Raw genomic sequence first — 25,895 nt, 5'->3', positions numbered from 1 at the left:
AATCAGTATTTACTTCAGGGTACCATTGAAAATGACAACCCAGTAAGATGATAGTGACACATGAGCTAGTTACCGCTAGGCCTTTACAGCATAAGTCTCATTACAAAAAACTGTAGTAGAATAAAGAAGGAAGGGGGTGAAGAGCAAAGGAAAAGTACAGGTGTTAAGATCAACCAGTTTCAATTTGAAGCTGCTTTAAATTATGTCAATCAAACAATAAACAACCACAATATTCAGCCTTCAAAGAGAACAAAGAGTTGAATCAACAGCTCTCTGGCACAGTCTCAACAAAAGCTGAATATGATAACCTTCACAAAGGGAGGGTGTATTGCAAGGCTGATATACTGGATTACATGAAGCTGATGTTCTGGTTTCTGGTATTTTTATATTTATTTAAAGAACAATACTGTACAAATAAAGCTGATAGTGGACTGTGAAAAAAATGTGTTTTTTACTGTATTATGGACAGAATGTTTTAACACCACATCATTTTTTTCTATTTCTACAGATTAATCGGTCAAACTATACATGCCTTCATTTCCTCAATTTAAGCTGGGAAATAGCCTGGCAGCATATAACACCATGTGTACAGCCTAGTTATTAGCTCCTGACACCTTAACTGCTGCTTCTCATCTGCCAATGGAAAGACTTTTGCCAGCCAAGATTCACCACACTTAATATTTAATGTCTTAGTTCAGAATCATCTTGCTCTGGAGAGACACATAAGGGGGTGGATGTTAGATCTCACAGGTGCTTTGGGCTTTTCACAGAAGAGTGTGAGAAATCCTCCACAAAATGAGTGGAAGCAAAAGCATTAGGCATCATGGCCAACTGCACTGTGTCAAGACTAGATCAGCTAAAACTGAAAAAGCATATGAACCTCTACATCCTGGCCTGTGAATAAAGCATCATCAAATCATATGCTGGAATTTAAATAAAATCTTACGCCTGCAGATGTATCACTGAAACACTTTGATTAAGAAGCAGAAATCCATCTTGACACACAGCAATAAAACCTGAACAGCATAAAATACTGTTTCAAAACATGTAGCATCTTGTTCCACTTTGTACAACAAAGACGTTTTTCTTAGAGAAACTCTGCTCCATTGCAAAAGAAGAAAATAAAGTCCATTCAACAGCAGCTTCGGGGTAAGAAAGATCTTCTTACATTTAATGAACACAACTGACCTGCTGACCTAAAATAGGTTGAGGAAACAAAAAGAACATATCTGACATGGTGGAAAAAACTAGACATCATACTTGTGGTGTTTTAGACATTTTATGGGTATGATGAGAACTTTGCTGCGGATCATAAAATCTGCTCAAGTGAACCAAAAATAAGCAGATTTTATGGTCCAAAGAAGTCATGTCTTTTCTGGTAAGGCATATAACATCAACAAATGTTGAAACACAATGAAGTTCTGTCACTCAAGTACATAATAGTTATCAAGTGAAAGCAGTTTTGGCATTAAAAAACTGATCTTTTAGAAATATTTCACTACTATTTTGTAGGACAGTTTATTCATTTTAGTCCAATATTGTACATATATTTTACGAACAATAATTTGATTATTTCACTGATATTTTTTCAGATATTTATTTATGTTTTTACGCATGTTCATTTGTTTGTTGGTTGGTTTGTCAACAGGATAACATAAAAACAACTGAACTGATATGGCTACTTCACTTTTTTAGTCTTAGTTTAGTCTATTCCAGATGGCACACCCCAAGCTATAGCTATTAATACTGCTTGTTATAAGGCTAGCCATATCAAACGTTACTTGGCACTTCATTCCAATTGCTTTAGACCACATTACATTCCCATCAGCAATGAAACAGCGTTCCTTTAGCATTGTTACATTTGTAGCTGGCTGAAAGTGCTGTAATATCGATGGCCTTATATACAGGCATGTAAATTAAAGCCTAACTAATGACATGGAATATATATGTATCCTAATTTCAGTGTTTGGTAAAGTGTTGATAGATTAATTGTGTCTTATCAAAAAACAAATGCAATGATGCAAATTACTCATACCTCTTTACCTTCTTCTAAATCTCTCTGATTAATCATTAACACTAACCAAAGCTCAGTAAAAAGATTAATCAGGCCCAGGTCAAAATATCACCTCCTCTGGTATTTACAGCACACTTGTGACTTTGTTTTGGCCGCGTGGCAAATCAGTGAATGAGTGTATAGATGTTCTGGATGACTGCAAATCACTAAACATCTCTACCTCGTGATTTTTACGACGACTGCGTCTTTAGACTACTAGTAGGTCATGAGTTAATTATGTGAAATACTGATTAGACACTAACCTAAATGACACATTTACAAACTGATTTTTCAGATGTTCTCCCTCTGAGGTATTTTTTCTGTCATCATGAGATATCAACAAGCTTTCAAGGCAATCAAGTATTTTTAAGCGCATGCCGCTAAGTTTGCTTAACACAGGAGAGTCAATATTAATAGAGTGCTATTTGAGCCCAGGTTAACACACAGAGAAGCTAGATGGTTAATGATTGACCAGGCTTTGGTGGGTTTCAATAAGAAAAAAAAAACTATGTTAAGATCTGTGGTTTTGCAATTGTTAACCAGTTTGATAGAACTTATGGGAAAGCCATAATGTTCTTCACCTTTGATGTCAAACTGGTGAGAAGACATTTTATGATGTCAATTAACCCCGAGTCAGTTAACTGGCATTCCTATCCTGAGAGCCATTGTTGTAGTCAATGTGCAATTTTTCCTTGGTATTCCCTGGACTGCTTGGATGCTAAAAATATGTATTCATCATTGTGGTTTAGTTGGCCAATGCAGCTGTCTGCAGAGTTAAAAACTGAAGAAAACAACCCAATAAAAATGCTGGAATAATGACCTTCAACAAAGCTGCTCTAGTATACTCTATATTATGTCCATAATACTACTGTTTGTTTTTTATCCAGGTGTGTGGTATGACTTTTCAACAGACAACCGAGGGGGAGGGCTGATCTTGGCGGCAAGATGCAAAACTAACTTCACCTCTGACACATAGCCGAGTCACCTATGCTGACACAATTACTCAATAGTGTGATTAGTAAGCAAACAAGCTAGACATTGGGTTACAATTGGTCTAGATCTTATTGGAATTTCAGTTGATTTATATGGTGCACAAGGGATAATGAGTCTACATATAGCCTAGCCTTTCTGATGTGTCAAAAGTAAAAACAATAAATGATATAGTGACTCAAAACGTATCATAAAAATATAAATAGCTTTATCTGTACCTTTGTTTCCAATCAGTTGATAAAAGGATGAAAATATTTCACTTTACCAATGTGTTTTAGTTCCTCTAAATGTTGTTGTTGGATTGGGGCTCAGTACATTTAATTAATGTTTTGAAATAATGAGGTAAAAATTGAAAGGAAAATAAGGACAAAAATCCAGATGATCGGTATATTATAAAAACTTTATTTTGTGTTTGTTTTTTATCTATACTCATTCTGAGTCTTTCCTCCTTTTAAATTTTTCTAAATGGTATAACCAGGGCTATCCTTATTATAGATGATCCTCTTTAAAGCAAGCAGCATTGTGTTGTGTTACAGTGTCCTGTTCCTGTTGAAGCATCGCGACTGTGAAATGTCCCAAAAAGGTTCTTTGTCTCAGATCAAAGTAGTTTAGATACAACAAGTAAGAAATAAAATGTGTTCGTTGTTGTGACCCCTGAAAATAACTTGTTTTCAGTCCTGCTTGGTCTACGGAGGAGTCATAATTCAGTTGTTCAAAAGAACGCTTGTCCAGTATTCATTTACATATTAGAAATATTTAAGACAACTAAATGGATGAAGAGTCTTGTGAGGCTAGCTTTGTTCTAAACACTGCTAGTGTTCACACTATCGCTGCTTTTGGGTGGTACACACAAGATCTAAGAAGTCTTGACCTAAATATCGATATTTTGATATAATCATGAAGCTGCTCTACACAGATTTCCCTTCCTCTTACCAGAGTCACTACTTCATGAGACCTTGTGTTGTAAACCCCTATAAACTTAATTTACACAGACTGAAAAGAATTTAGTGAGGCAGAGTTGTTTAGTTCCTTTAAACATTAACTCCTGAACTGTTCCGCTTTCTGGCACTTTTCCCAGTTTATTTTATGTTGGGATGATACTGCATGAGAACACGGACAAGTTGCAGTCAGTGTGTGTAATAAAGAGGCCCTCAACTGAGACTCTATGCACATCTTTATACATAGTTTCATCTCAGTACAGGTCAAATTCTGTGAAACTGACAACACAATGCAGTGAATAAATACATAATCCTGCTCTTTGCCTTTTTAGGGATGTTTCATATTATTCAGTGACACAGATCATTAGATGATTTACTTGCAATGTATAGATTATTTAGCTGTATCATGACACCATCATTATCATGAGCAACGTATCATAAATGTTACTGTATCTTATTGTGAGTGACTCTCTAATTACCATCCCTGAACCTCTTCACACTGTCCTGATGATTGTACTAACTATGATGCAGATGCAAATGAGCATATTTCCATGTGTGTGGAAACAATTTAATGGATAAATAGGTAAATTATCAACCAGTACTGCAGGGAGAGACAGTTTTGGTGGCACATGTGCCCAAAAATCTTTCAAGTGCGACTAAACATTTTCATTGGTCATCCGCCTGAAATGTCAAAAAAATCTAGCCTGCAAAAATATTTGTACTTTGGAACAAATATTAGCCAATAAACATATTTTCTGAGGATTATTTTGTCAGTTGTGCTGCACAACCTCAACATATCATTTTTTGAATTGGGCTATTGATTCCTTTTTGCCATGAAAAATGCCTTGGTGCCTGTTCTACATAACCAATTAAGAATTCAAATTAAAAACAATAAGGCACATTAGTGCAACCAGTGTAAAAAGCCTGTCCTGAGCCCTGTTAGCCTTCTCCTTGAATTTGCATGTCACAGTACACATGATCCCCTGCCTGGAGTTTAGTCTTTATTTTCTTCAGACTTACACCTGCTCTCATGAGTTCAGTTCAGTACAGATATGCTACCTGCAGGCAGCCTGAGGCTCCCATACTGATGATGACACAGTTGATGTTTATGGGCCCAGCAGAGTCTCTGTCTCTGTCTCTCTCTCTCTCTCCCAGGAGCTGTGTAGTGCATGTGTGGTATGGAGGGAGTGGAATGATGGCTTATTCAAACAACCCACAGAAAATAGACAGCACTGCTTTTCAGCTGGCAGGGGGAAGTAAACTGGTCTGACCGGTGTGCATGCAGCTGCTCAGGGCTTCAGTTTGAAAAGTAAAAAAGCATTTCACCTTGCTCCAGAAGCGAGAAAAAAGAAAAGAAAAGAAAGAGGAGTAAGAGCAGAGAGGTTCAAGACTTCAACTGAACGCTATCATCAGCGGGCATGTGACGGACAGGAGGCAGTTTATAGATAACTGACAGTAAAAAGGAGGGCTGAGCGGCTACATGAACAGTTGGGTTACGACCAAACACAGGTGGGTGGACAAAGTTAAGCTAACACACATATTCACTAAGTCCAACAAGAGTAGAAACTTAGCTAAACGTGAGCGATATATAGAACAACATTTTAAAAAGAAGGCTTTTATTACCTTTGGAGTACAAGGCTCTGGGAGCATTCAGGTCGAGGTCCCCGCTGAAAAGGGTGGTAAAGTCAGAGGGCATCGCAATCCCTCACACTGAGAAACCGGACACCCCTCACTCAGATACAGCGTGACGTCGCTGGACGTTTTTTTTTTTTTGTTTCGCTTTACTCTCTCTTGACTGTCACAGAACGTTAAAAGTTGTTTCCGGACTAAACTGTAGTTGCTAACTTGACCCTGTCCTTATAGTTGGCTAACCGTCTCCGCCGTCTCTCGGCTGTTGAGTCCCCCGTCGGTCCGCCTACGACGCATGTTGTTGTCAGCAGACGACCCAAGCTGCTCTGGCATCGAGAGCCACGCCCACACAGGTGACGCAATACGTACAAGTGTCTACGTAGGGGTTAAGCTTGATATTTCCACAGAGATCAGTCACCTCACAGCAGCGTCCCTTTCATGATTTATGGTTTTGATTTAATGGATTCAAAATGCTGCAACAAGCATATGATAATGTATTATATGAAAGAGGGAGAAATCTCCAAGAGGGACAGTAGTTATTGCATTACTAACAGGATTGAAGAAGTACACATCAAAACATTTCTATAAATCTTCAGACACCGACAAAAAAATTCATGTTTGTCTAATGATGAACCAGAATCTTTAACACATTTGACTTTTGTGAATGACTGGAAAACTGTGTAAAATGAATGATGATATCAAAACTGAGAGTAAAAATGCCATTATGTACTTTGAACACAAAAAACCATGACATTATTGTGAACTTATTAATTATGTATGGTAAATTTCACATACACAAATGTAGATTTCTCCAAATTTCCCCAAGCTTTATAGGTTTCCTGTTCAAGCTTAGAGAATAAATTAAAACTCTGGCACTCATTGACACTAAAAGAAAGTGACAAAACCATTAAGCTGTACGATGAGCTGGTCGATCTTATGTTGTACCTTTTATTTCTTCCTTTTTTCTTTTTTCTTTCTTTCTTTCTTTCTTTCTTTCCTCTTTCTTTCTTTTGTTCTGTCTTTTAGTATTTTTTTTACCTTTACAACTCCAAGCAGAATTACTTTGCAGTCATTATCTATTAGAATGTCTTATCTTTCTGTTTCACTGTATGTAGTAAATGTCTGATTTGTTTGTATTGCCTGTTTTGTGATACATATTATTACAAAAAAGGAAAAAAGATAAAGATAAATCAATATGCTGTCTTATGAGCAGTTATGCCTGTACAGTTTTACAGTTCCTTTCAGAAAATGCATTTCTTTAACTTGTGCTATTCCAAATGGGATGATTCAATTTGTGCACGAAAAAAAAACACACCATAACATAACTGAAATGGCAAAAAGGCGTTTAAAGGCACCTGGCAAAAGATATCAAGTTCGTACCAATGTTTATAGTTCACAGCTCTCCAGATTGTATTACATATTACTATTTATTTTGCCTATATAAATGCAGTAAAATGATATCTTGTTGAATCTAATAATATCTAGAGGTAGCAACATCATTTGCACGAAGAGCTGTTTTCCTTATCAGTTGTTTCATGCAGCCACCTTTTTGTGTCAAAAGTTATTTAATAATCATGCTTTCTTAGCTGTTATATATTATGGTATGTATTATGAGTACTATAAGATAAGTCTTAGATAAACTTAATATTCAGTGATAATATTTGTTTTATAAAGAAACAAGATCCACCTTTTGTTATCAGTGATTTTTTTATTTTTTGTATTTGATTTTCATTTCGCTACTTCTACACACTTTCTTGTGAGAAACTAACTATATAACTATAATTATATACATAACTGAAATACGTTGCTGACATTTAGGATGACAGCTGGTAGAACTTTTTTTTTTTGTCAGATTGATGCAAACAAAATGTGTCACCAAGTACCAATTAATATATTTTTGGGGAATAAAAGCATGTTGTACCAGATATAGTCACAGAAACACAAATTTATTTGCTTAACAAAATATACTGCAGCTTAAATACAGTGCATCAGTGCATAATATAAGTAGTATCCTCAATTCCTACGTTCTTTCAGTGTTTCAGCTTCTCTGGAGAGAAATTCTGAAAATGTATAGACTTGTAAGGACTTAATATTCTGTCACAAAGCATCAAGACGTTTGTTTGATTAATGAAGCAAGCTATGGCAAGCAATAATTGAAGCAAAGCATTCTGTGGCAACATTTTAACCATCACAACTATTCCCAGAAGAAATCATCGAGAGTCCATTATTCGAAACAGATGAAACATCTGGCCTCTCAGTTAGGCAGTCGCCACCTTGTTGCTTAAATTTGAGTCCAAACAAACTGCACAGTTTCATCAGCATCAGGTCCACAATCTCATCTTCTTCTGATGGCTGTAAGAATAGTGAGATATATGTGAGTGAACAGTGAGTGGCTGTTTCTATAATGGTAACAACTCAGTTCTGACTTGGCATTGTGTGAGTTACCTTGTGATGTATCTGCTCCTGACTGAATGCCACCAGAATGACAGAGATGAAGAGATTCAGCACCACAAAGGTCATGAACACGATGCAGGAGCCGATGAGAAAGGCCCCAAGAACTGGATTGTAATTCAGCACCTGAGGGATCAGGAGGAAGATATACACTGAAGAGGGCTCAACTGTCATAATCTGCTGTGGTACAGTTATAATTGTCTAATGCCAACCTCTTCATAGTTAAAAATGCCAAGCTGCAGGCTGATCATGGTCTGTGCTGCATCCAGCAGAGTCCTGTAGGAGTAAAGCTTCCAGCCATACATCAGGTTAGACTGAAAAACAGAAGAGAGTTTACCTCTGTATGAAAGATCACCTTTTGAATTAGTATTATTTCACAATGTATAGCATGTTGATGTTAAGTGTGGGAATCTGCTCACAGCGATGGAGTACGCCAGGAACATGATGGTCATGACCACCAGGAAGCCTGAAATATCAGTCCAGGCTCGCTGCAGCGTGGCTGTGATCATGTGCAGCTTTGGGTTCAGTCTCAGCAGGTGCCACAGTTTGACTGTAGCCAACAGCACCAGGAAGGCAATCAGATACCCGAGCACTGCATCAGCCTTGGCCGTCTCATGGAAACTGGCGTATCTGGAGACAGAGTATGAGAGGACAGGGTCCTGTTTTAACAATCTGTTGATAGAGCTGTGGAATTGATTAAGGAAATAATAGTCCATCTAGTAATGTGTACTTATTAACAAAACATTTCTTTTTGCCACTGCTTTTAACTGAAGCAATTCAAGTCTTTGAACTGCATTATTACTCTGAGTTTTTTTTTTTTTTTTTATAATGCAATTTTTAATGTCTTTTAAATGAAATGTTTGTCTTTTAATGTAATTTGTGTGTGTCTGTAAAGCACTTTGAGTTGCCTTGTGTCTGAATTGTGCTATACAAATAAACTTGCCTTGCCTTGCCTTATTAGTTTGAACTTTTTACAGCAAGAAGAGGATGGACGCATTATGTCACCTACAGGTGGACAAATAAAGACTAAACAATAAGAACAAACAAACCAAAAACAGAACACAGGCTCAGACTGATAGAAACAGCACCAGGGCCAGATGTACGATTTTCCCTCACATAAACTGGTATTTCTTAGGGAAGAATGTGCATACCTCACACATACTTTAAACCATGCGTACTCTGAGGTTTAAGTGTGAGATGCACTTACTCACTTAACTATGTTAGAGAATAGAAAATTGAAAATAAACAAGCATAATGGACAATGAATAAGCAAAACTTGTTGTTCATACCAATATTAAGATTAGATCTGTAAGTATATACTTGTAAGGGTTGTGTCTTTCTTATTGCTTACTGGTCTTTGTGGTTCTGGTAGTACTCAATGTCCCGCTTTCCCAGTAAGGTCCTCTTGATGAAGACAGACAGTGCGCTCCAGCTGAGGATAATAATAGCCAGCTCCAGCAGGTTCCACTTACTCTTGAAATAAGCATATCTCTGCTGCTTCATCAGCTTTCCCTGTCAGGACGAGAGGAGTTCGTGTGAGGAACTTAATTAACGTTGCTAGTGATGATAGTAAATTCAAGTTGTGGCGATTGCATACCTGGACAAACATGTAATAGATGATAAAAAAGAAGTAGATGGCTTCAGAGGCCATGACAAAGACGTGAAGTCCGCCGGTTGACTGGTAAAGACGCACACTCTGAAGCTCGCTGCGGAACTGGAAAGCTCCTGGAGGAAACACAACATAAGTCTAGTCTAGTCTGTTTAGTCTAAAAAAAGTGTCCATGCAGCTCTCACACAGGTAACTGAACACTGCCTACTAACCGATGGCTGTGGTCTCCAGCATGAGGGTGACGATGCAGAAGAGGTTGACATTGGCGTTGTACACTGTGAACTCCACGAAGATCGCCTGGGTGTACATGTCAAACCAGGTGTTGTCATAAAGATGCTGAAGGGTTCTAAAGAGAAAAAAACATGGTAAGATGCACAGTATGTCATTTCTGCTGCTAGGGGTCTCTCGATCAAAACAAGACAAAAGAAAAGATAAAGCAGCATTGATGAAAAACTATCTTGACCTAATTTCCTTAATGTATGATACTTACTTGCTTGAATTTGGTGAATCTGGCCCAAGATCAACCACAAATCCTCCTCCTCTGTAGAGCTTCACGCTGCCCCAGATGGGGTACGCCCTCAGTTTACCCTGGGACTGGTACGCCCATGGGCTATTAAGGTCAACTGAGGTGTTATCAGCCACATAGTGGCTCCAGCCTGGACCGTAGGAGCCCATGTCCTCCAGCTCCCATGAGTACAGAGCATGGCAGTCCCGCTTAGGCTGCTGCATGGATGGAGCCACAGGGCAGGAGTTCTTATTCACCCTCACCTGGCGAAGACGAGCGTTACCCACCAGCTTAGAGTTCCCATCTGTGATGAACCCTGTGATGGATTTTATTAGTCACAGTCAGTCCTAATAAATTCTGCTTTTAGTCACGACTAACATATTTTATACCACGCGAGCAAGGGAGTCAGACACTTAATAACTTCACAACATACTGACCTGGGTGCTCTCCAAACAGGTTGCTCAGCAGAGTTGTGTTTGCCCAGGTAAACACATCCTGAATACTCATACTATCTGAGATGTCTCTGCTGAAGCTCTGTCGGATGTGTTGGGTCAGAAAGTAAGCGTTGGGGTCCCTCTGACCATACGCCACCAGGAGCAACATCCACATAAATCCCATGTAGACTGCATCATAAACAAATATTAATATTGTATTACTTTACATTATGTTTTGTCATGTATTATCGTGGTTTTCCTACCAAGAATCTCCCTTATTAGAGCAAAGACTTTCTGCTCTTTGATCATGTTGTTCCTCATCCTCTCGATGTCAGTGGGAGGTGGCGGCTGATAGAAACTGCAGGTACTGTCTCTTCTCGCTGCGCGCACTGCGTCGTGATCATCTGATGAGAGTGATACTGGACTGATGTGTTTTGTTTTTTCGAACTGAAGCAAAAATTGAAAACTGTGAAAAAAAAGTACCTGTGTTTCTCAGACTGTCATCTATCTGAGGCTCTCCGTACTCCTCCTGGTCAACTTTCTTCAGAACGAGAGCAAAGAAAGCAGCAAATCCAAGAACCTGTGATGGAAGATTTTCACACCTCAGTACCAGGGATCTTTACAATGATGCCTGTGCTGTAATACTGTGAAGGACATCTGTGACGGTCATAGATAGCTTTGCAAATGTTTATAATGCAATATATGAATTGATATTACATTTGACAATAAACAAAGAATCAATAAATTATTTTACAAAGAAATACATCTATAAATACATCAACATTAATCAAAATTACTTTTAGCTTATTTATGTCAAATGTCTTCTCAATACATACTTCTATCAGATAATTTATTTTATGTCTCTATTTTTCTATATACATTTCTTTTAACTTAAGTGTCACATAAAGACTTGAGTTACTTGACTCTGTGGAGCCTTGTTGTTGTATGTGTTTTGAGATGTGACAATAAGTAGTAGAAGTAGTGTCAAAATTTGTTGTCACTTGTATAGCACTTTGGATTGCATTGTGATTTGTCTGAGTTGTGCTACTTAAATAAAGTTTGAATGATTGATTGATAAATGTATAAGTACTGTAACAATTTCTTAAGGAGAAAAGACTGAACATTGATTGGATTGCTTAACTTATGAATTACTTTCTCAACATTTGCAATGCGTTATCACTGTGTGCTCTGACGCTGGACTGTAATGTCGCTCACCTTCAGAGGTTGAGTGATAAACAAACTCTCAAAGAAGGAGACCACCATTGAGATAAGCCAGCTAATAGAGCGGTCTTTCCCGTACGTCAGCCCGTACATCATGGTGAAATATCCCGACACACCGCTGGTTGCGATCACCAGTATCCAGCCAACAAACACAAACCACCACGGCAGCCCTCCTTGGCAGCACTTCTTTTTGGCGGAGTCTCCATTGATGCTCTCTTCTGGACTGGGGCTGCCGTCCAGCTGGTCTCCTTCCAGGCTGGATGAGGGGAGCCGGTACTCCAGGAGACCTTTCATTCCCTGAACCTGCTGCATGGCTCTGTTGTAGCTGCCCGGGTTCGAAAAACGAGAAGGTCCCAACAAGCCCAGCTCCTTCTCAACGTGACGCAGCTGCCTGTAGAGGTACCTGCTGTTGTTGCTCTTCTTCTGAGCTTCATCTGAAGTCCTCTCAGGGCTCCCCCACACACTGTCTTCTGTCCGTGTGAAGAAAACAGCAATCATCAAGAAATCCTTCAGGATTATTCATTTTCTATAATATATATATTTCAACTTTACTAATTCAAAGAAATGTCCTATTCATGTCAACACGTTGGTTTGGACCGCTGACGGCATTAGAAGATCATATGAAGAAAATGATTCTACTTGGACATTTTTTCTAAATAAATTAAAATTAATTTAAAGCCAATACCATCAGGAAGATACAGCTGAAGAGACAAAAAAAGAAAATGCTACTTTCCTATGTATTAAAAGGCCTTTATATTGTATTTGATTTTCTTATTTTTTCTTCTTGTTAATAACTCTGTTTAATTGGTTCAGCCAATACAAATCTGAAACACACAATATGAAGAGCACTGTAAAGCTTGTGTCGTTTTTTACCTTGTAGATTAACTGCACCTAAACTGAGGATCATAGAGCGGTCCCTCTTGGAGGCATCACTGTAAAAGTCTCCCGCCGCTCGGTTCTGCTGTCTGATGATGTCCTCCACCAGAGACAGCAGAGTGTTGATGTCAGCCGGCTGACCAGACCGGAGCTCCAGCTCTGGCAGCGGACTCTTCATGGCCTTTGACAGTGACTGAGCAATCCTCTTAATGTCCTAATGGAGACACCACATCGAGCACTTGACTGTAGACAACAGAAGAGTTATCATTACTAATGAAAATGACTGCAGAGAATCTGTTTCCTCACCTTAATCACAGTGTCTGGTGTGATGTCCTTCAGCTCTTTATGAGGGGAAGAAGTCTGTGAGGGAGAGACTCGAACAGTCTTCCCCTGCTTAGATGCTGAATCTGCTTTGGTGGACTTCTCTCGTGGACGAGTGTTTCTGAAGATGCTCACAATGAGGAGATTGATAGGAAACATGATGATCGAACTTTGAATTCCAATCATAACTTGCTGCCAAGTGAACTCGATGTGACCTGAAAAGTAAATTGAGTTTAAACAGATGTGATTTTTTTATTGCATACAATGACAGTTAAACTTCGCCTGCCCCAGGTCATTGTCAGAAATAATCACATCCTTTCTGAGTGTACATAGCCTGATTGAGATTTGAATCCTGGGAAGCTTTATTAGACTCATTTCAAAGTATTCTGTTATGCGATTAAATGATCAGAATATTTGAATATAGTTACCCACCGAGGTCCATGGTCTGCTCAGAGGGATCAGTAGGGATGCCCCAAAACATGATGCTGGTGAGCATCGTGCACAGCAGCAGGGAAAAACAGCAGGAAACTCGCTGCACACGCGTGAAAGTGCTGCAGGGGGGCCGACTGATGACAGAGAACCAGATGTGGCCGTCACGGAAATCCTTGGCTGTCTTCATGAAGAACAGGTTACTAGAAAATATTGAAGAAAAAGCATATTTGGAGTCAGGAGTATAATACATTGAATTGTAAAATGCTCTGTAATGTGTTTTCACCAGGTCTATAGCTGGTCTTACCTAAACCTCTTCAAATCCATCTCCGTTGCGACTGGGAAGACCTTGTCAAGAGCGCACTCTCCAACATCTACAGCCAGCCAGGAGTTACACAGGAAGTGCCATTTCTGACCACTCTCCAGATCCTGCACCATCACTTTGTTGACATACCTGTGTGTAACATCAATAATTAGTACAAACTCAAGCTTAACTGTGATTGAAGTCAGTCAGTCTTGCCCCGTAACTCTTACCATGCAGGGTGTGCTCCTGAGTTGTCGTGCCACAGCCTGATGCTCTGCAGATCTCCCAGGGAGAAGTGTGTGGTCAGCAGAAACATGTCCATCCCACCCCTCTCAAACACTGGCTTCTCAGAGTCTGTCAGGTGGTGGGGCTCACTTTCCCCCTCTGTACCCAGAAGAGTTATGGTCACCTAAAAGTAATCAAGATGAACAGATATACTCAAAGTTGTGTCTGCATCATAACCATCATCCAACAGAAGCAGCAGACAGGTACGTTCTCTGCTGGTGGGTCATCACCGACCTGAGAGGAGGTGGCTGCACCATGCCGATGACCTGTGCTGAAAGTTAGCATGTAACGATACTCAGCCAACGGGTCGTTATCCTCAAGCACTGTTATCTTGACCTACAAGAGAGTGGAAGACACAGTGTTCAGGGATTTGCTTTTATTGGTTATTCAATGACGAAAAGTAAATGTTAACTACAACCCAGAGATATTCAGTTTACTGTCATAGAGGAGTAACGAAAAAAAGAAAATACACATGTGAATATACTCTATGTATAATTTACCTTTACCTGTATTTTTGATACTTGAGTATATTTAATATCAGATATTTTGACTTTTTATCAGGTACTATTCATATGGGTGACTTTCACTGGGGGGCTGTGGCTCAATGGGTAGAGCAGGTCGACTAGTGATCGGAAGGTCACTGGTACAAATCCCAGCTCCCCTGGTGCAGAACTGAGCTACAGTTACATCCTTGAGCAAGATACCACAAAATTGCTCCTGATATTCAGTTGGCACCTTGTGTGTCAAGGAGGCTCATCCAAGATGTACCCTGCCTTCACCCAGAGACATAACTGGGATTGGCAACCCCTTGAAAAAGCAGTTACATCCACATGACCCTCACAGATAAGTGGAAGAAAATGAGATGAGGTGAGGAGACTTTCACTTTTACCAAAGTAATATTATGGGTATGAGTTCTGGGTACTTTTTTACAATCCAGCTCAAAAAAGACACTGTGAGGATTTCATATTATGTGTGTGAGCAGCAAAGTCTGAGCCTCCCAAATGGTCTGGCTTGAAATGAAATAATGTGGTGGAAGTCTTAACTGAGAACTACCTTGGCCGAGTCCTGGATGTCTTTCCTGCGCGCCCACACAACAACCATGATATAAACAGCAAAGATGGCCCCCACAAAACACACCACCACAGGATTGTTGGTGAAAGTAGCGAAGAGCTCTGTGGTGCGTGACACATCCACTAAGTTGGGCATGACAAAGAAAGAGCTGCCGAAGAAAGTTAAGTGGTTACAGAGGCACTGAGTGACCAGAGGCGTGGTGAGTGGACCGACCTGTAGAAACAAACAGAAAGAAATGCCACAGCTCACTTTTCAAGGATATACTGTTACAACCACTGTCGATGTGTGTTAATGTTTTTTAACTCACTCTGCAGCCATCTTCACTCCAAGAAGACTCAGTTTCATTCCAGTATTTGCACTGGGCAGCGATGGAAATCACATTAACAGTGGCGTTGATGAATTTGACACCTGGCTCCACGATCGGCCTCATGACAAGGTAGTGCACTCCAACATTTCCAGTTCTGTCTTTGGGACTCAGCACCCAGGTGTATTTCTCCCCTGTGTTGAAATGACAGAACTGTATTCAGCCTGTCCGAATTTGAATAAGTTCACCCAAAACACATAGGAAGTTTGAAGTAATGGATAGTCAATACACCACACTTCCTCTCTCGAGTACATTTTAAATGTGACTTTCAGACGTATTATTATAAAAAGTAAATCTGTTTTATATTACCGTCTGTGGCATTCTCTAGAGGGATCTGAGTTTTAGCCACATGATTCTCATCATTTGGATAATCTCTGTATCCCAGGAATAGCATGAAGGAAATGTCTTCAGACGGCTCCATTTTCAGCACGAGTGTTACATCCGGCGAGGGGACGTCAATTATTAATGTGCTGAAATTGGCAAGGTCCAGGACTGTGCTGTTCTCCTGCCCAACATCAAGCCTTGGCAAGAGAATCTGAAACAGCAGGAAAACACATCATTCTGAACAGTATACCATTGTTATCCAAAGTAACTAAAAGTACCTCCACAAAATACTACCTCTATCTCTTCAGGTAAGTTCTCTACAGTGATGACAGAGCCGTTCACTCTGGTGAGAGAGACGGATCCGACAGCTCCTGTGATGTTGTCCTCCTTCCAAGAATATGGATTTGTCTCAAAACTCATCATCTAGAAGGAAGTGGTCACATAGAATAGGGCAATTTGTGCAAAAATGTAACTCTTAACTTCATTTAGGATTTTTCTGTTGGTTCCATTGCCAGACATGATGTCAGATTTTTTAAAGGTTTTGAGATTCTACATTCCTCCATTTTCTGTTTCCAGATAAGGACTCTTTATTTATGGGGAATGAACGAGTTACTGCTGACATTCTAACTGGTCTGGGTATTACGGATGTTTAAGAGTAAGGAACACCTTATACATCCCACACTGGTGACCCCGCCTACCGCAGGAAAAAAACTTTTTAAGACACTCCTGTGTGTCGCCCACAGTACACACACTTACTCTGACATCTACTGGCTCATCTGGAGAGACAATATGAGAAGGCAGTGTGGGGAAGGAAAACCTGGAGGAGCTGTTCTTCTGGACATTTATATCCTGCGTTTGCATCTTTCCTGGAGACACTCTGCAGGAAGCATAATCACAATATTCTTAGTGACTTCAGCAAGCCCTAGTTCATCAAGTACATGTTCTAGCCAGTGTCAATCATCTCTTACCTGTTGACATACACGCTGATCTGGCCAGAATCAATGATGGCAGGCTCTCCGTTCAGCTTTTTATTAATCAGCAAAGCACTTTGGACATTGTTTATCCCCGTGAGAAGAAACTCTGAGACTTTTTTCTGATGAAAACATAAATCATCTTGTTTGGTAAAGACCATAGAGGACAGAGGAAAAATAGATATTTAGCAAGTGATAAGTGATAGTGTTTCCCTTACATTTGATGAAACGTTCAAAATATTACTGGCTGCTTCGACTATTGGCGTAGCAGCTTGCACAACTTCTCCATCATCTCCGTCTTCCTGATTAACTCTGGCAGTGCTGAGGGAGGAGCTGAGGTCCACCAACAATGAGCCCGCTTCTTCCTGGAGAGAAAATAAAGCAACAGAAAAAGACTGGAGAGCCGATAGACATTATATCTAGAGCAATACAGATTATTTATTGGATGAGCAAGGCAGTTGAAAATGGTTTGAAGTAGCACGGTCTGCATGTTCCTGCAGAATGCACTTATCGCTGAGAAGTGAAATGCTCTGAATCCTTAACGGCATGCTCAAAAGGTTGTTTTTCATTAAGAAACAATGGCTAACATGTCATTTACAGCTGGTGTTGCAATACAGAAATACCCTAAATCTTCTGTCAAGTATTGCCATTGCTTATTTACAAAGGGCTGTACTATACTGCCTTTTTTCCTATGGACATTTGTAGATTTCTTAATGTTGCTGTACTGATATACTGTACGTTACTTGAGCAGCTGGACTGAGCTCGTCAGGACGCTGGGTGAGTCCAGCCACAGCTCTGGCCGTCACTCGCACTCCCTGAGTGGTGTTGCTGGGTGAGTCCAGAAGAACCGAGGTCATTCTGGTCAACATTTGCTCTCTGAGCTAAAGGGGAAGGAAGTTCTGATCAACATCACGTTGCTCCCCATGCAAGTTGTAAATGCAAGTCGACTGATGGAGGATTTTTAAAGGCAGATACATTACTGCTAGTCTGAAACAGGATAAAGCTGATAGGTGATTATCAAGATAATAGCCCTTCACATGTGGAGATAAAAATACTGATACTACACTAATAATCATCTTTGACTAAATAGGCACCTGGATAACTGATGAACTGAACATTTAAGTCTAAGTTATGAATAAATCCAGACCATTAAACATCAAACTCAAAATAAAAACTAAATAACATACTTAAATCTGGAAGTGAACTTCAAGAAAGTACAAAATCTAGTTTAACCAAACTGATTAATTACGACTTCTAATTGTAAGCCTCACAAATATCATTCTGTTACCTTCATCCTTGCATCCTTCTGATCTTGGCCAGCTTCTATGTTCAACATATCAGAAACTGAAGTGAATATCTGTCCGAGGGCCTCGCCAGAGAGCAGCCCCTGCTGCTCTAACTGACTCACAGTATCCTCCACTGCCGATTGGAGAGCATCCACAGAGGTGCCGGAGCTGCTTCTTCGCACCTTGAGGAACATTAACAGTTGAAATCATTAAAAGTCTTTGACATGGACAGCCTGTTTTGCCAATTTTAATTTATCTGATCACGTTAGATGACAAACCTGGGTGGAGACCATTGTTGTGGCCTCCTCATATTCATTTTTCACAGTCACCAGAACAGACAAACTGTAATTGTTGCTCTCATCTCCGAGAGGCAAGAAGACAGATTTCACCTCATTTGCATTACTGCAGCGTAAATGTTGGCCTTGAAGATAAAAGAGACAATGTAGTAAAACTTGTGAGGAATTCTTGATTATGTCTCAGTTTATGCATTTGTAAATGGTCATAACTTTAAAAATAATACTAGGTAATCATTTTCACTTTAAAATGTGTTTAAAAGTGAAATAAATCAAAGAGACAGTGGTGCGAATTCTCACCTGTGTCTGTCTTGAAGCAGTAAGAGCATCCCGTGGAGCAGAAAGAGGTTGCTTTGCAGGTAATGTCAAAAGCATCGAGGACTGTTCCCGACCCTGGAGAGATGCTACATGAGGGGGGGGGTGGGGGTTGTAGGCGCAGCAGTTGCAGCTGGTTCAGTTGGTGCAGGACCTGGTATCGGTAAAGTGTATTTGGCAAAACCTGGCTCCGTCTTGCCTGGAAAAGAAGAACAACACAAATTTTGTCAAATGCTTCTTCTTTCAAGGCCAGAAAGTGGAAAAAACTTCTTAATTTAAAGCAAACAAAATGAATACATATTCTCAAACGCAGCACTGCTTTTGAAGAGCCGTTAAAAAATGCCTGAATCCCGATTCATATCAACACTTTATCTGTATCTAAAAATTATCATTGACAACGTACTGTAAGCAATCACGCTGATGTTGTGCAATGTTTCCCTTGAAGCTTTCAGATGTTGGCTATGAACAACATACTCAGTGTCGCCATCCTGCCTCTCAATAGACGGCCTTCTACCTGCTTTGGAGAAACATCTGTGAAGGTTCTTCTGGAAAAAAGACAACGGTTAATATTGTAAGTGTTTGAAGTATTAATCTCTCAGGCAACAGTTTAAAATCAATTAATGCTGGATAGGCTGACTCAGACTCACCGTAGAAGGTTTGGGGTCTTCAATATGCCAAACTACATCTGGGCAAGTTGTCTCACAGCTCAGTTTTAGCTTTACATCGTTGTTCACGTTTACTGAAGCACAATTATCACAACTGCAAGAATAAAAGTAAATATATATCTATGACCCATTCCAACTACATGTTTACAGCATTGCAAGATTTGTGGTGGTGTGTCAACCCCTGCAACGATCTGCAGAGTAATTATTTTGAGAATATTTAAGCTTCAACAAATGGACGACTTTTACCTGATGGTGACATCTGTGAATTCCGTCAGAACAACAGAGATGCACTTCGAAGCTGAAGCAAGTTTAACCGATTTCCGAAACCAGGTAGTTCTCCTCGCAATTACAGCATATATGAAAATATCAAATGGATCTGGAAGGCAGTCTTTTTCCACAACACGAGTCTCACCTTGAGTCTTGTTTCCACATTTGCATTCTCCTCCTGTATGAAAAGAAGCCGGGGTAGAACTTGAAAATAGAGATAACAGTGCTGCTGATGTATAGAGAAAAAAAAAGATGAATCACAATTACATGGGGTGGACAAAAAAAGAAGAACCCAAAGCAATCAAGTCAAGGTAAATTTTTATTATCAATTTTATAAGTAAAACACTGTTTCCCAACCTGAGGGTCTTGACCCCCACTAGGGGTCACCACAGGAAAGGAATGTAAGATGTGTGAGAAAAATTCATAGTGGGCTTACATTTAAGCATTTCATTCATTCTGTTTTTAAAACTCAAAGGACAAGGGCATGGTGAAGACCTGAACACAAGTTAGATTCACTGAGCCTTCACTGCCAAACAGCCTTGTACTGCATTAGAAAAGTAGGAAGTTAAAACAGCCAAAGAGCTAATAGAACAAATACCAAGCTTCAGGAATAAGAAAACGCAGTTTGTTTCTAAAAGATAGCATTCTTAGTACGTATGATTGTTATAAATGAAAATCATACTGATGACAAAGAAAACATTTCTAACAATATCAGTAAAAATGTGTCTTTAATGCAATATTCACAATAAAGTATTTGCTCAAAATCCTTCCAAATGACTTGTTTACACAAACTTCCTGCAATTATTGTGTTCACCCCTAAGGAAAAAGGTTGGGAACTCCTGTAGGTGAACATCAGTACACCACACAACAACTACAACTTCAGAAACTATCATCCAATCTCTGACACAGTGAGTTTATATCTACAGTAATGTCCCAGTTATGATCATGTGTTCCACTGACAAACAAACAGGTTTCTTAACACTGTGATCTCAATATGATGATTAATGACACTGAAATTACATTTTAAGTCTGATAACTTTTCTGCTAAAATGAAAGTGAAAGTTGGGCTGGAAGAGATTCATTTTATTGGTGCGCTCATCTTCCCTTTCTGATGATCAGATGAGGAAAACAAATCCAGCTGGGTCCAGACAATTAAGAATGTTCTCACTGATATAAACACTGAGCATTCAAGATTCACCGTTCTTAAAACGTTTTTGTTTTTGATCATATGTGTGTTCTTCACATTGTGTTTAACTTTTAAAACAAAAAAATGTTGAGTGGTGAATTAATTGTTGCACTTACTACATTTCCAATCAAATGTGAGTCCTTTGCTGGGTAGCGATTCAGTCCAAGTTGCGCTCAGTGTGACACTCTGAGTGTAGTCGACCAAAGTGTCCGGAGTAGCAATCATCTTCAAGTCATAAGAGTCGTCTGCATCTGTCTGTGGATGGAAACAAAGTCATTGTGCTGCAACAGAAACAGACATGTACACATTGATGATTTAATGTTAGTTGAAATAAATGTATGCACAGATCACGCTCATTGTATACATACTGTGTTGTCATAGTCATCTGGTGACCGGTCAGAGTAATTCTGACAAGCCTGAAGTATGTTCTTTAAGTCCACGTCCACATCAGAGGTTGAGAAGGCATTCACAGCTCGTACCTTCACCTTCAACAATCCTTCACCAAAACAAACAGTTTTTAAGATCACTATGCACATGTATTATATGTTTGGTTTTTCACTCAATTACAGTACAGCTTAGGCTGAAGTACCTTCAAGTGGGCTGGAGAATGTATAAGCTTGAAAGCTCCCGTTAAGCATGTCTCTGGTCTCAGAGATAGCATCAGTGGCTCCAGTCAGAGTGAAGAGCAGCTCCACAGGAGCTCCTCGCTCCAACGAAACACCAATGATGAGATTGGTGGAGTCTGGACAGTCGTCTCCCTCTGCTGTCACTGATGCCTGCAGACCTTCGACTGGCTCCAGCAGACACAGCTCCAGACCGGTCGACACTGGCTGGGATGTGACCCTGTTAGAGGCGGTTAGGGTCAGGTTGTGGCAGCCATGTCCAAGCTTCTCCAGCACAAGGGCATTCAGTGTGATGTTGTGGGGTGTGATCCCTGTGTCCACCGATGAGTTTGCAACCACATGGCCTTTATGTTGAATTGTGTAGGAAACATTTGTACCTATTTACAGGAGGAAAAAAAAGGGCGACAAATGATTCAGTTGATTCTATTTGAGAAGTGATTTATTGGAAGCGTTTATTCCCCTACAGTGTAAGACTGACTTACCTGCCTCCACTTCAACTTGGATCTGAACAGGTCTACCATGGAGAGCATTGAATTTAGGGCCATCTGTTGACATGTTCCTGCTATAGCATGTAATGAGACCGAACTCTCCGACGGGCTCCTGAATGGTGATGGATTTCTGAGCTGTTACATGCCAGTCACTGGTGCTGCACTCCACTCCAACCATAAAAACACCAGGACGGTTGAAAACATGCATCACATTGCTCTCCATCCTGTAAGCGAAAGGTTTAATAGTGTTTAACTACTACACAAATAAAATCAATCTATCTATCTATCTATCTATCTATCTATCTATCTATCCAGAGAATTGCTATTTTACTTTCTATCTGGTTGAATGCAGTGTTGCTTACTCTGCTGGGCTGTATGGATCAATAGTGTGGCCGTCTCCAGCATTGAGTTTGCACGTGAGGTTTCCCTGAAAAGGATGAAGGAGCCACTTCACGGTGATGGTGACATTATCAAAGACGGCCGCCAGCTTGCTCATCAACAGGTGGAGTCCTGAGAGGAATTTATATTCATCCATGTTGTAATAAAAGGTCACTCAGCATGGCAACCGTATGAAAGAGTTGAAAGTCGACTTGCGAGTTTAGCTTGAGAGGCTACATAGTTCTGCTGTCAAAGGAGGTGAGAGGTGAAAGAGCAATACAAGACATGCACAACATAGTCTGAGCATGACGACATCAACTACAATTTTGGCTAAGGCCACCTAGTTGTTAACTACACATAACCCATGACTTCGTGCTCCCGTATAGTGGAAGTATAAAAGGGCAAATCTGACCATGTTTGCAGTGGTACTCTATAGACAGGTAACTTCCGAGCATAGGACACGGTTCACCAAAAGAGCTCAGATCCACTGGAGCCTGGCAAGCCTGCAGTCCGTGACAGTGGGCTGGAATGACACACAAGTCAAGTAAATGATTCAGTTAAATTTTCATCCTATCCAACTCTTTAATGAGAGGGTCTAGTAGCATCTAATTGTTCTTGAAGAGGTTTATTAACAAAAAGAAGAAACACCAGATATTTGCTTCATAATTGCATGAACTCTTGTGGCAATACTAATCCCAGACTGAGATGAATGTGAATGTACTTTAACACCAAGTCAAGTCTATTCAGCTCCTGAGAGTGGATTTGTCTAATGTCTTTTCTGGAAATGTAATCCTTTTGTCTGCAGTCACAGGGCAATCATGGCTTTTGTGTTTGACACAAAGCATGAAATAAAAACGTAGCTTAAGAGGATTCGAGTAGGTTTTATGTTGCAGCGGCTTTAACACAGTCAAATATGTTTCCATAGATTTTATTGTTAATTCAAATGTGCCTTTAAAAAAACTGTTCCATTATTTAAAACAGCAAGTTATGTAAATAATTTGTCAGGTCATTATACATATTTCACATTTCATAATTGCTAGATTGTTAATATGTAGCATAGAAAAGTGGTTCTCTATAATAAATAAATAAAAATGTAAAAAACGTTTGTATACCTGTGACTGAATCTGTGACATCTATCCAGCTGCACTCCTCCTGGGAGGATGTAGGTGCAGCTATGAGTTTAGATCGGCAGTAGTGAATTGTTTTTCGACCATAGAAGCCATCGTCAACCTCTATAACTTGGCCAGAACCACACTGCAGTGTTGCATTTTGGCCATCACACACGATAGATCGCCCTGAATCTGAGGGGGAGATGAAAATCAAGAATCAAACAAGGGGAGCAAACACAACATAAGTTTAATGCTAGACGTTTATTTATTTAGGAGAGCGCACCAAACTGGCAGATGAAGTTGAGCTCCTGACTACAGTTTCCTGTTGCTTCCCACTGGAAGCCTGAATGTCTCAGGACATGTCCACAGGCTGTGTGTGGATCTGGACTGTTCTCCCAGTTACTATAGCTGACGTCTGAGCCATCCAGCCATGCAAGGGAACCTGGGAAAGGACAAAAGAATCACAACAATAAGACTGATCAAACTTTGATTCTGAATTCTGTTTCTTGGGTAAACTGCTGCAGAAAATGTTAGCACTACAGTTGTTAACAAAAGCTTGTTAAGATGCAATTTAGCGATCATAAAAGAACAAAGCAGCAGATTAAGCCGGTGACAGGGCGAATGGATGACAAAGACTCATCCTCTGTGAGGGGGAATAAAAGGCACATTTGTAAATCAAGCCACTCGACAGCAAGCCAATTGAGACGCTTAAATTAATGAGAAATATCTCTTTTTACACCTGCTGCTTGAGGGAGATATCTTAACACGTCAGTCCTCTAACAAATGTCAGTAAACAACCTCACTGCAGGTCTCTACAAAGGACGAGCAAGCTGACTAATGAGATAGCAGGTAAGGCAATAATCCTTATTTGTGACTTTTTTTACTCAGTTATGAGATATTTGATAATTGATCACAGATTATTCAAATACTGACTTATTTCTGAAATGGTGGGTTTTCTTTTTAATCTTATCATTATTATTTTTTTATATTACAAATATATGTAAAGTCACTAAAGATATAGATAAAACTATTGAAAAGTCATTGAGGTTTCTACTCTGGTTCCCCGGTCCACATGCCCTCTCACCTTCCGAGGCAGCAGAGTCGAGCGTGAGGTTTGGAGCTGCGGGTGCCAGCCCGAGCCACCAGTCCTTCCCCGGCTCCAGGTGCTTCTGAAGAAACTGCTGGATTTCATCATTCAGGATGAAGGCCAGGTGTCCTCCACCTTGCTCACACCAAACCTGGGCACTGAGGAAAGATCGTTGCAGAGCCACAAATTCATAACACGAGCCATCAAAACCCTCCTGGTGCTCTGGACAGTAGAGAGTATCCTCTGTATCCTCCTCAGCATAACATGTCCAGCTGAGGAACAGAAGCAAAGTCAGTGTGGGAAAAGTGGTGCTCTCCATCTCTGTGACCACCTGCACACTGCTCAGACTCTCTTAGAGCATCATGTCTTTAAAGGGCACTGACGTCAGCAACTCTTGAGGATTATTCCTGACATTAGGAGGGCTACCTTGATTGCCGTCCAGCTTTGTGTTGTGCCCATAATTCTTGTGAACAAACAAAACACAGGCCTGCAATGAAAAGGCACCAGATCCCACTGTCAACAGCCACTAATTGCTCCTCTGCCTCCATTAACACAGGGGCCCACAACCTGCAGAGTGAGATAAGCTTCCCATTCAGACCTGCTCCTACAGTGAAAATGTCAATCTGAACTTTAGAAGGAGCCAGATGCTCCAACTGTCCGGTGGGCCTGTTGTTGTTCAGACTTATACGGAAGGTTGAACTGAAAACATTGGTGAAAAGGTGCTAGCCTTTACGCTGACATGGGGTTATCTCCTTAACTAAACACTATAAAATAATTTTTGGAAATGTTATTCATATAGATGTATAATATAATAAGCACTGCATATAATTTAGGTAGGCCTTTTTGACATTTTGACTTCTAACAATAGGACAAACACAGCAGTAAATAATCAAATGAATTACCAATTACTTGCATCAGGTTCAGGGTTAAAACTGAGGACACATATAGAACAAAGCATTGATGGTGTCAGGAGCACATGTGCTTTTCTTACTATTGGAAGTCCAAATGTCAATTGCAAAAATGATCAAATCTGGACCATTTAATATAGGCTACTCATAATCTGCAATAATTTTTAGTTGTTAATGACATACTCATTACTTTATAACAGTGGCGGTTCTAGACCGGTTTTAATAGGGGGGCCAGGTTGGGGCCGGCTTTTTTGTTAGGGGGCACATACAACCCGGGAAAAGACAAATCCCTCATTCAGATAAGGGATAAATGGGACTTCAAACAATGTTTATAATTTCAACAACTGTGATTGGGTAGTAAACTGCTGAGACACTTTATTTCCACCTTTCCCTTCAGTAAAAAATCAGTGCAAGAAATCTGTCATTGTATTATTGATGCAGACTCCCTGTCGGGGGGGCCACAGGGGGGTCCAGACTCAGAGTTACGGGGGCACTGGCCCCTGTTGCCCCCCCCA

General features: G+C 40.1%; 2 protein-coding genes across 5 annotated transcripts in view; both read right to left on the bottom strand.

Annotated features, from left to right (window-relative positions):
* nfat5b (nuclear factor of activated T cells 5b) overlaps positions 1 to 5,959 on the bottom strand; it is a 38,179-nt gene extending 32,220 nt beyond the window's left edge. For all 4 annotated transcript variants that reach the window (XM_030414646.1, XM_030414647.1, XM_030414648.1 and 1 more), the window contains exon 1: positions 5,605 to 5,959. In XM_030414646.1, the coding sequence (XP_030270506.1) occupies positions 5,605 to 5,677 (73 nt within the window). In that variant the 5' untranslated portion in view covers positions 5,678 to 5,959. The remainder of the gene's footprint in view (positions 1 to 5,604) is intronic.
* Positions 5,960 to 7,535: 1,576 nt separating this feature from the next.
* On the bottom strand, positions 7,536 to 24,800 carry LOC115580475 (polycystic kidney disease protein 1-like 2). The gene is given in 42 exon segments (XM_030414836.1): positions 7,536 to 7,962; positions 8,056 to 8,187; positions 8,274 to 8,375; positions 8,481 to 8,691; positions 9,413 to 9,573; positions 9,659 to 9,786; positions 9,883 to 10,016; positions 10,161 to 10,491; positions 10,613 to 10,798; positions 10,873 to 11,013; positions 11,093 to 11,189; positions 11,825 to 12,300; positions 12,704 to 12,920; positions 13,013 to 13,242; positions 13,460 to 13,659; positions 13,764 to 13,910; positions 13,991 to 14,169; positions 14,280 to 14,381; positions 15,099 to 15,416; positions 15,418 to 15,614; positions 15,790 to 16,015; positions 16,099 to 16,227; positions 16,561 to 16,681; positions 16,773 to 16,897; positions 16,994 to 17,140; positions 17,519 to 17,656; positions 18,064 to 18,243; positions 18,340 to 18,482; positions 18,655 to 18,781; positions 18,783 to 18,868; positions 19,073 to 19,214; positions 19,317 to 19,428; positions 19,581 to 19,779; positions 20,904 to 21,042; positions 21,156 to 21,283; positions 21,377 to 21,787; positions 21,893 to 22,122; positions 22,261 to 22,408; positions 22,689 to 22,799; positions 23,389 to 23,577; positions 23,669 to 23,827; positions 24,470 to 24,800. Coding segments are annotated over 42 exon segments (7,572 nt in total). The 5' UTR covers positions 24,792 to 24,800; the 3' UTR covers positions 7,536 to 7,791.
* Positions 24,801 to 25,895: the final 1,095 nt, after the last annotated feature.

This window comes from Sparus aurata, chromosome 4 (assembly GCF_900880675.1).
Source record: "Sparus aurata chromosome 4, fSpaAur1.1, whole genome shotgun sequence".
NCBI lineage: Eukaryota > Metazoa > Chordata > Actinopteri > Spariformes > Sparidae > Sparus > Sparus aurata.
The sequence above is the reverse complement of the archived record's forward strand: the minus strand, read 5'-3'. Positions and strand labels throughout refer to the sequence as shown.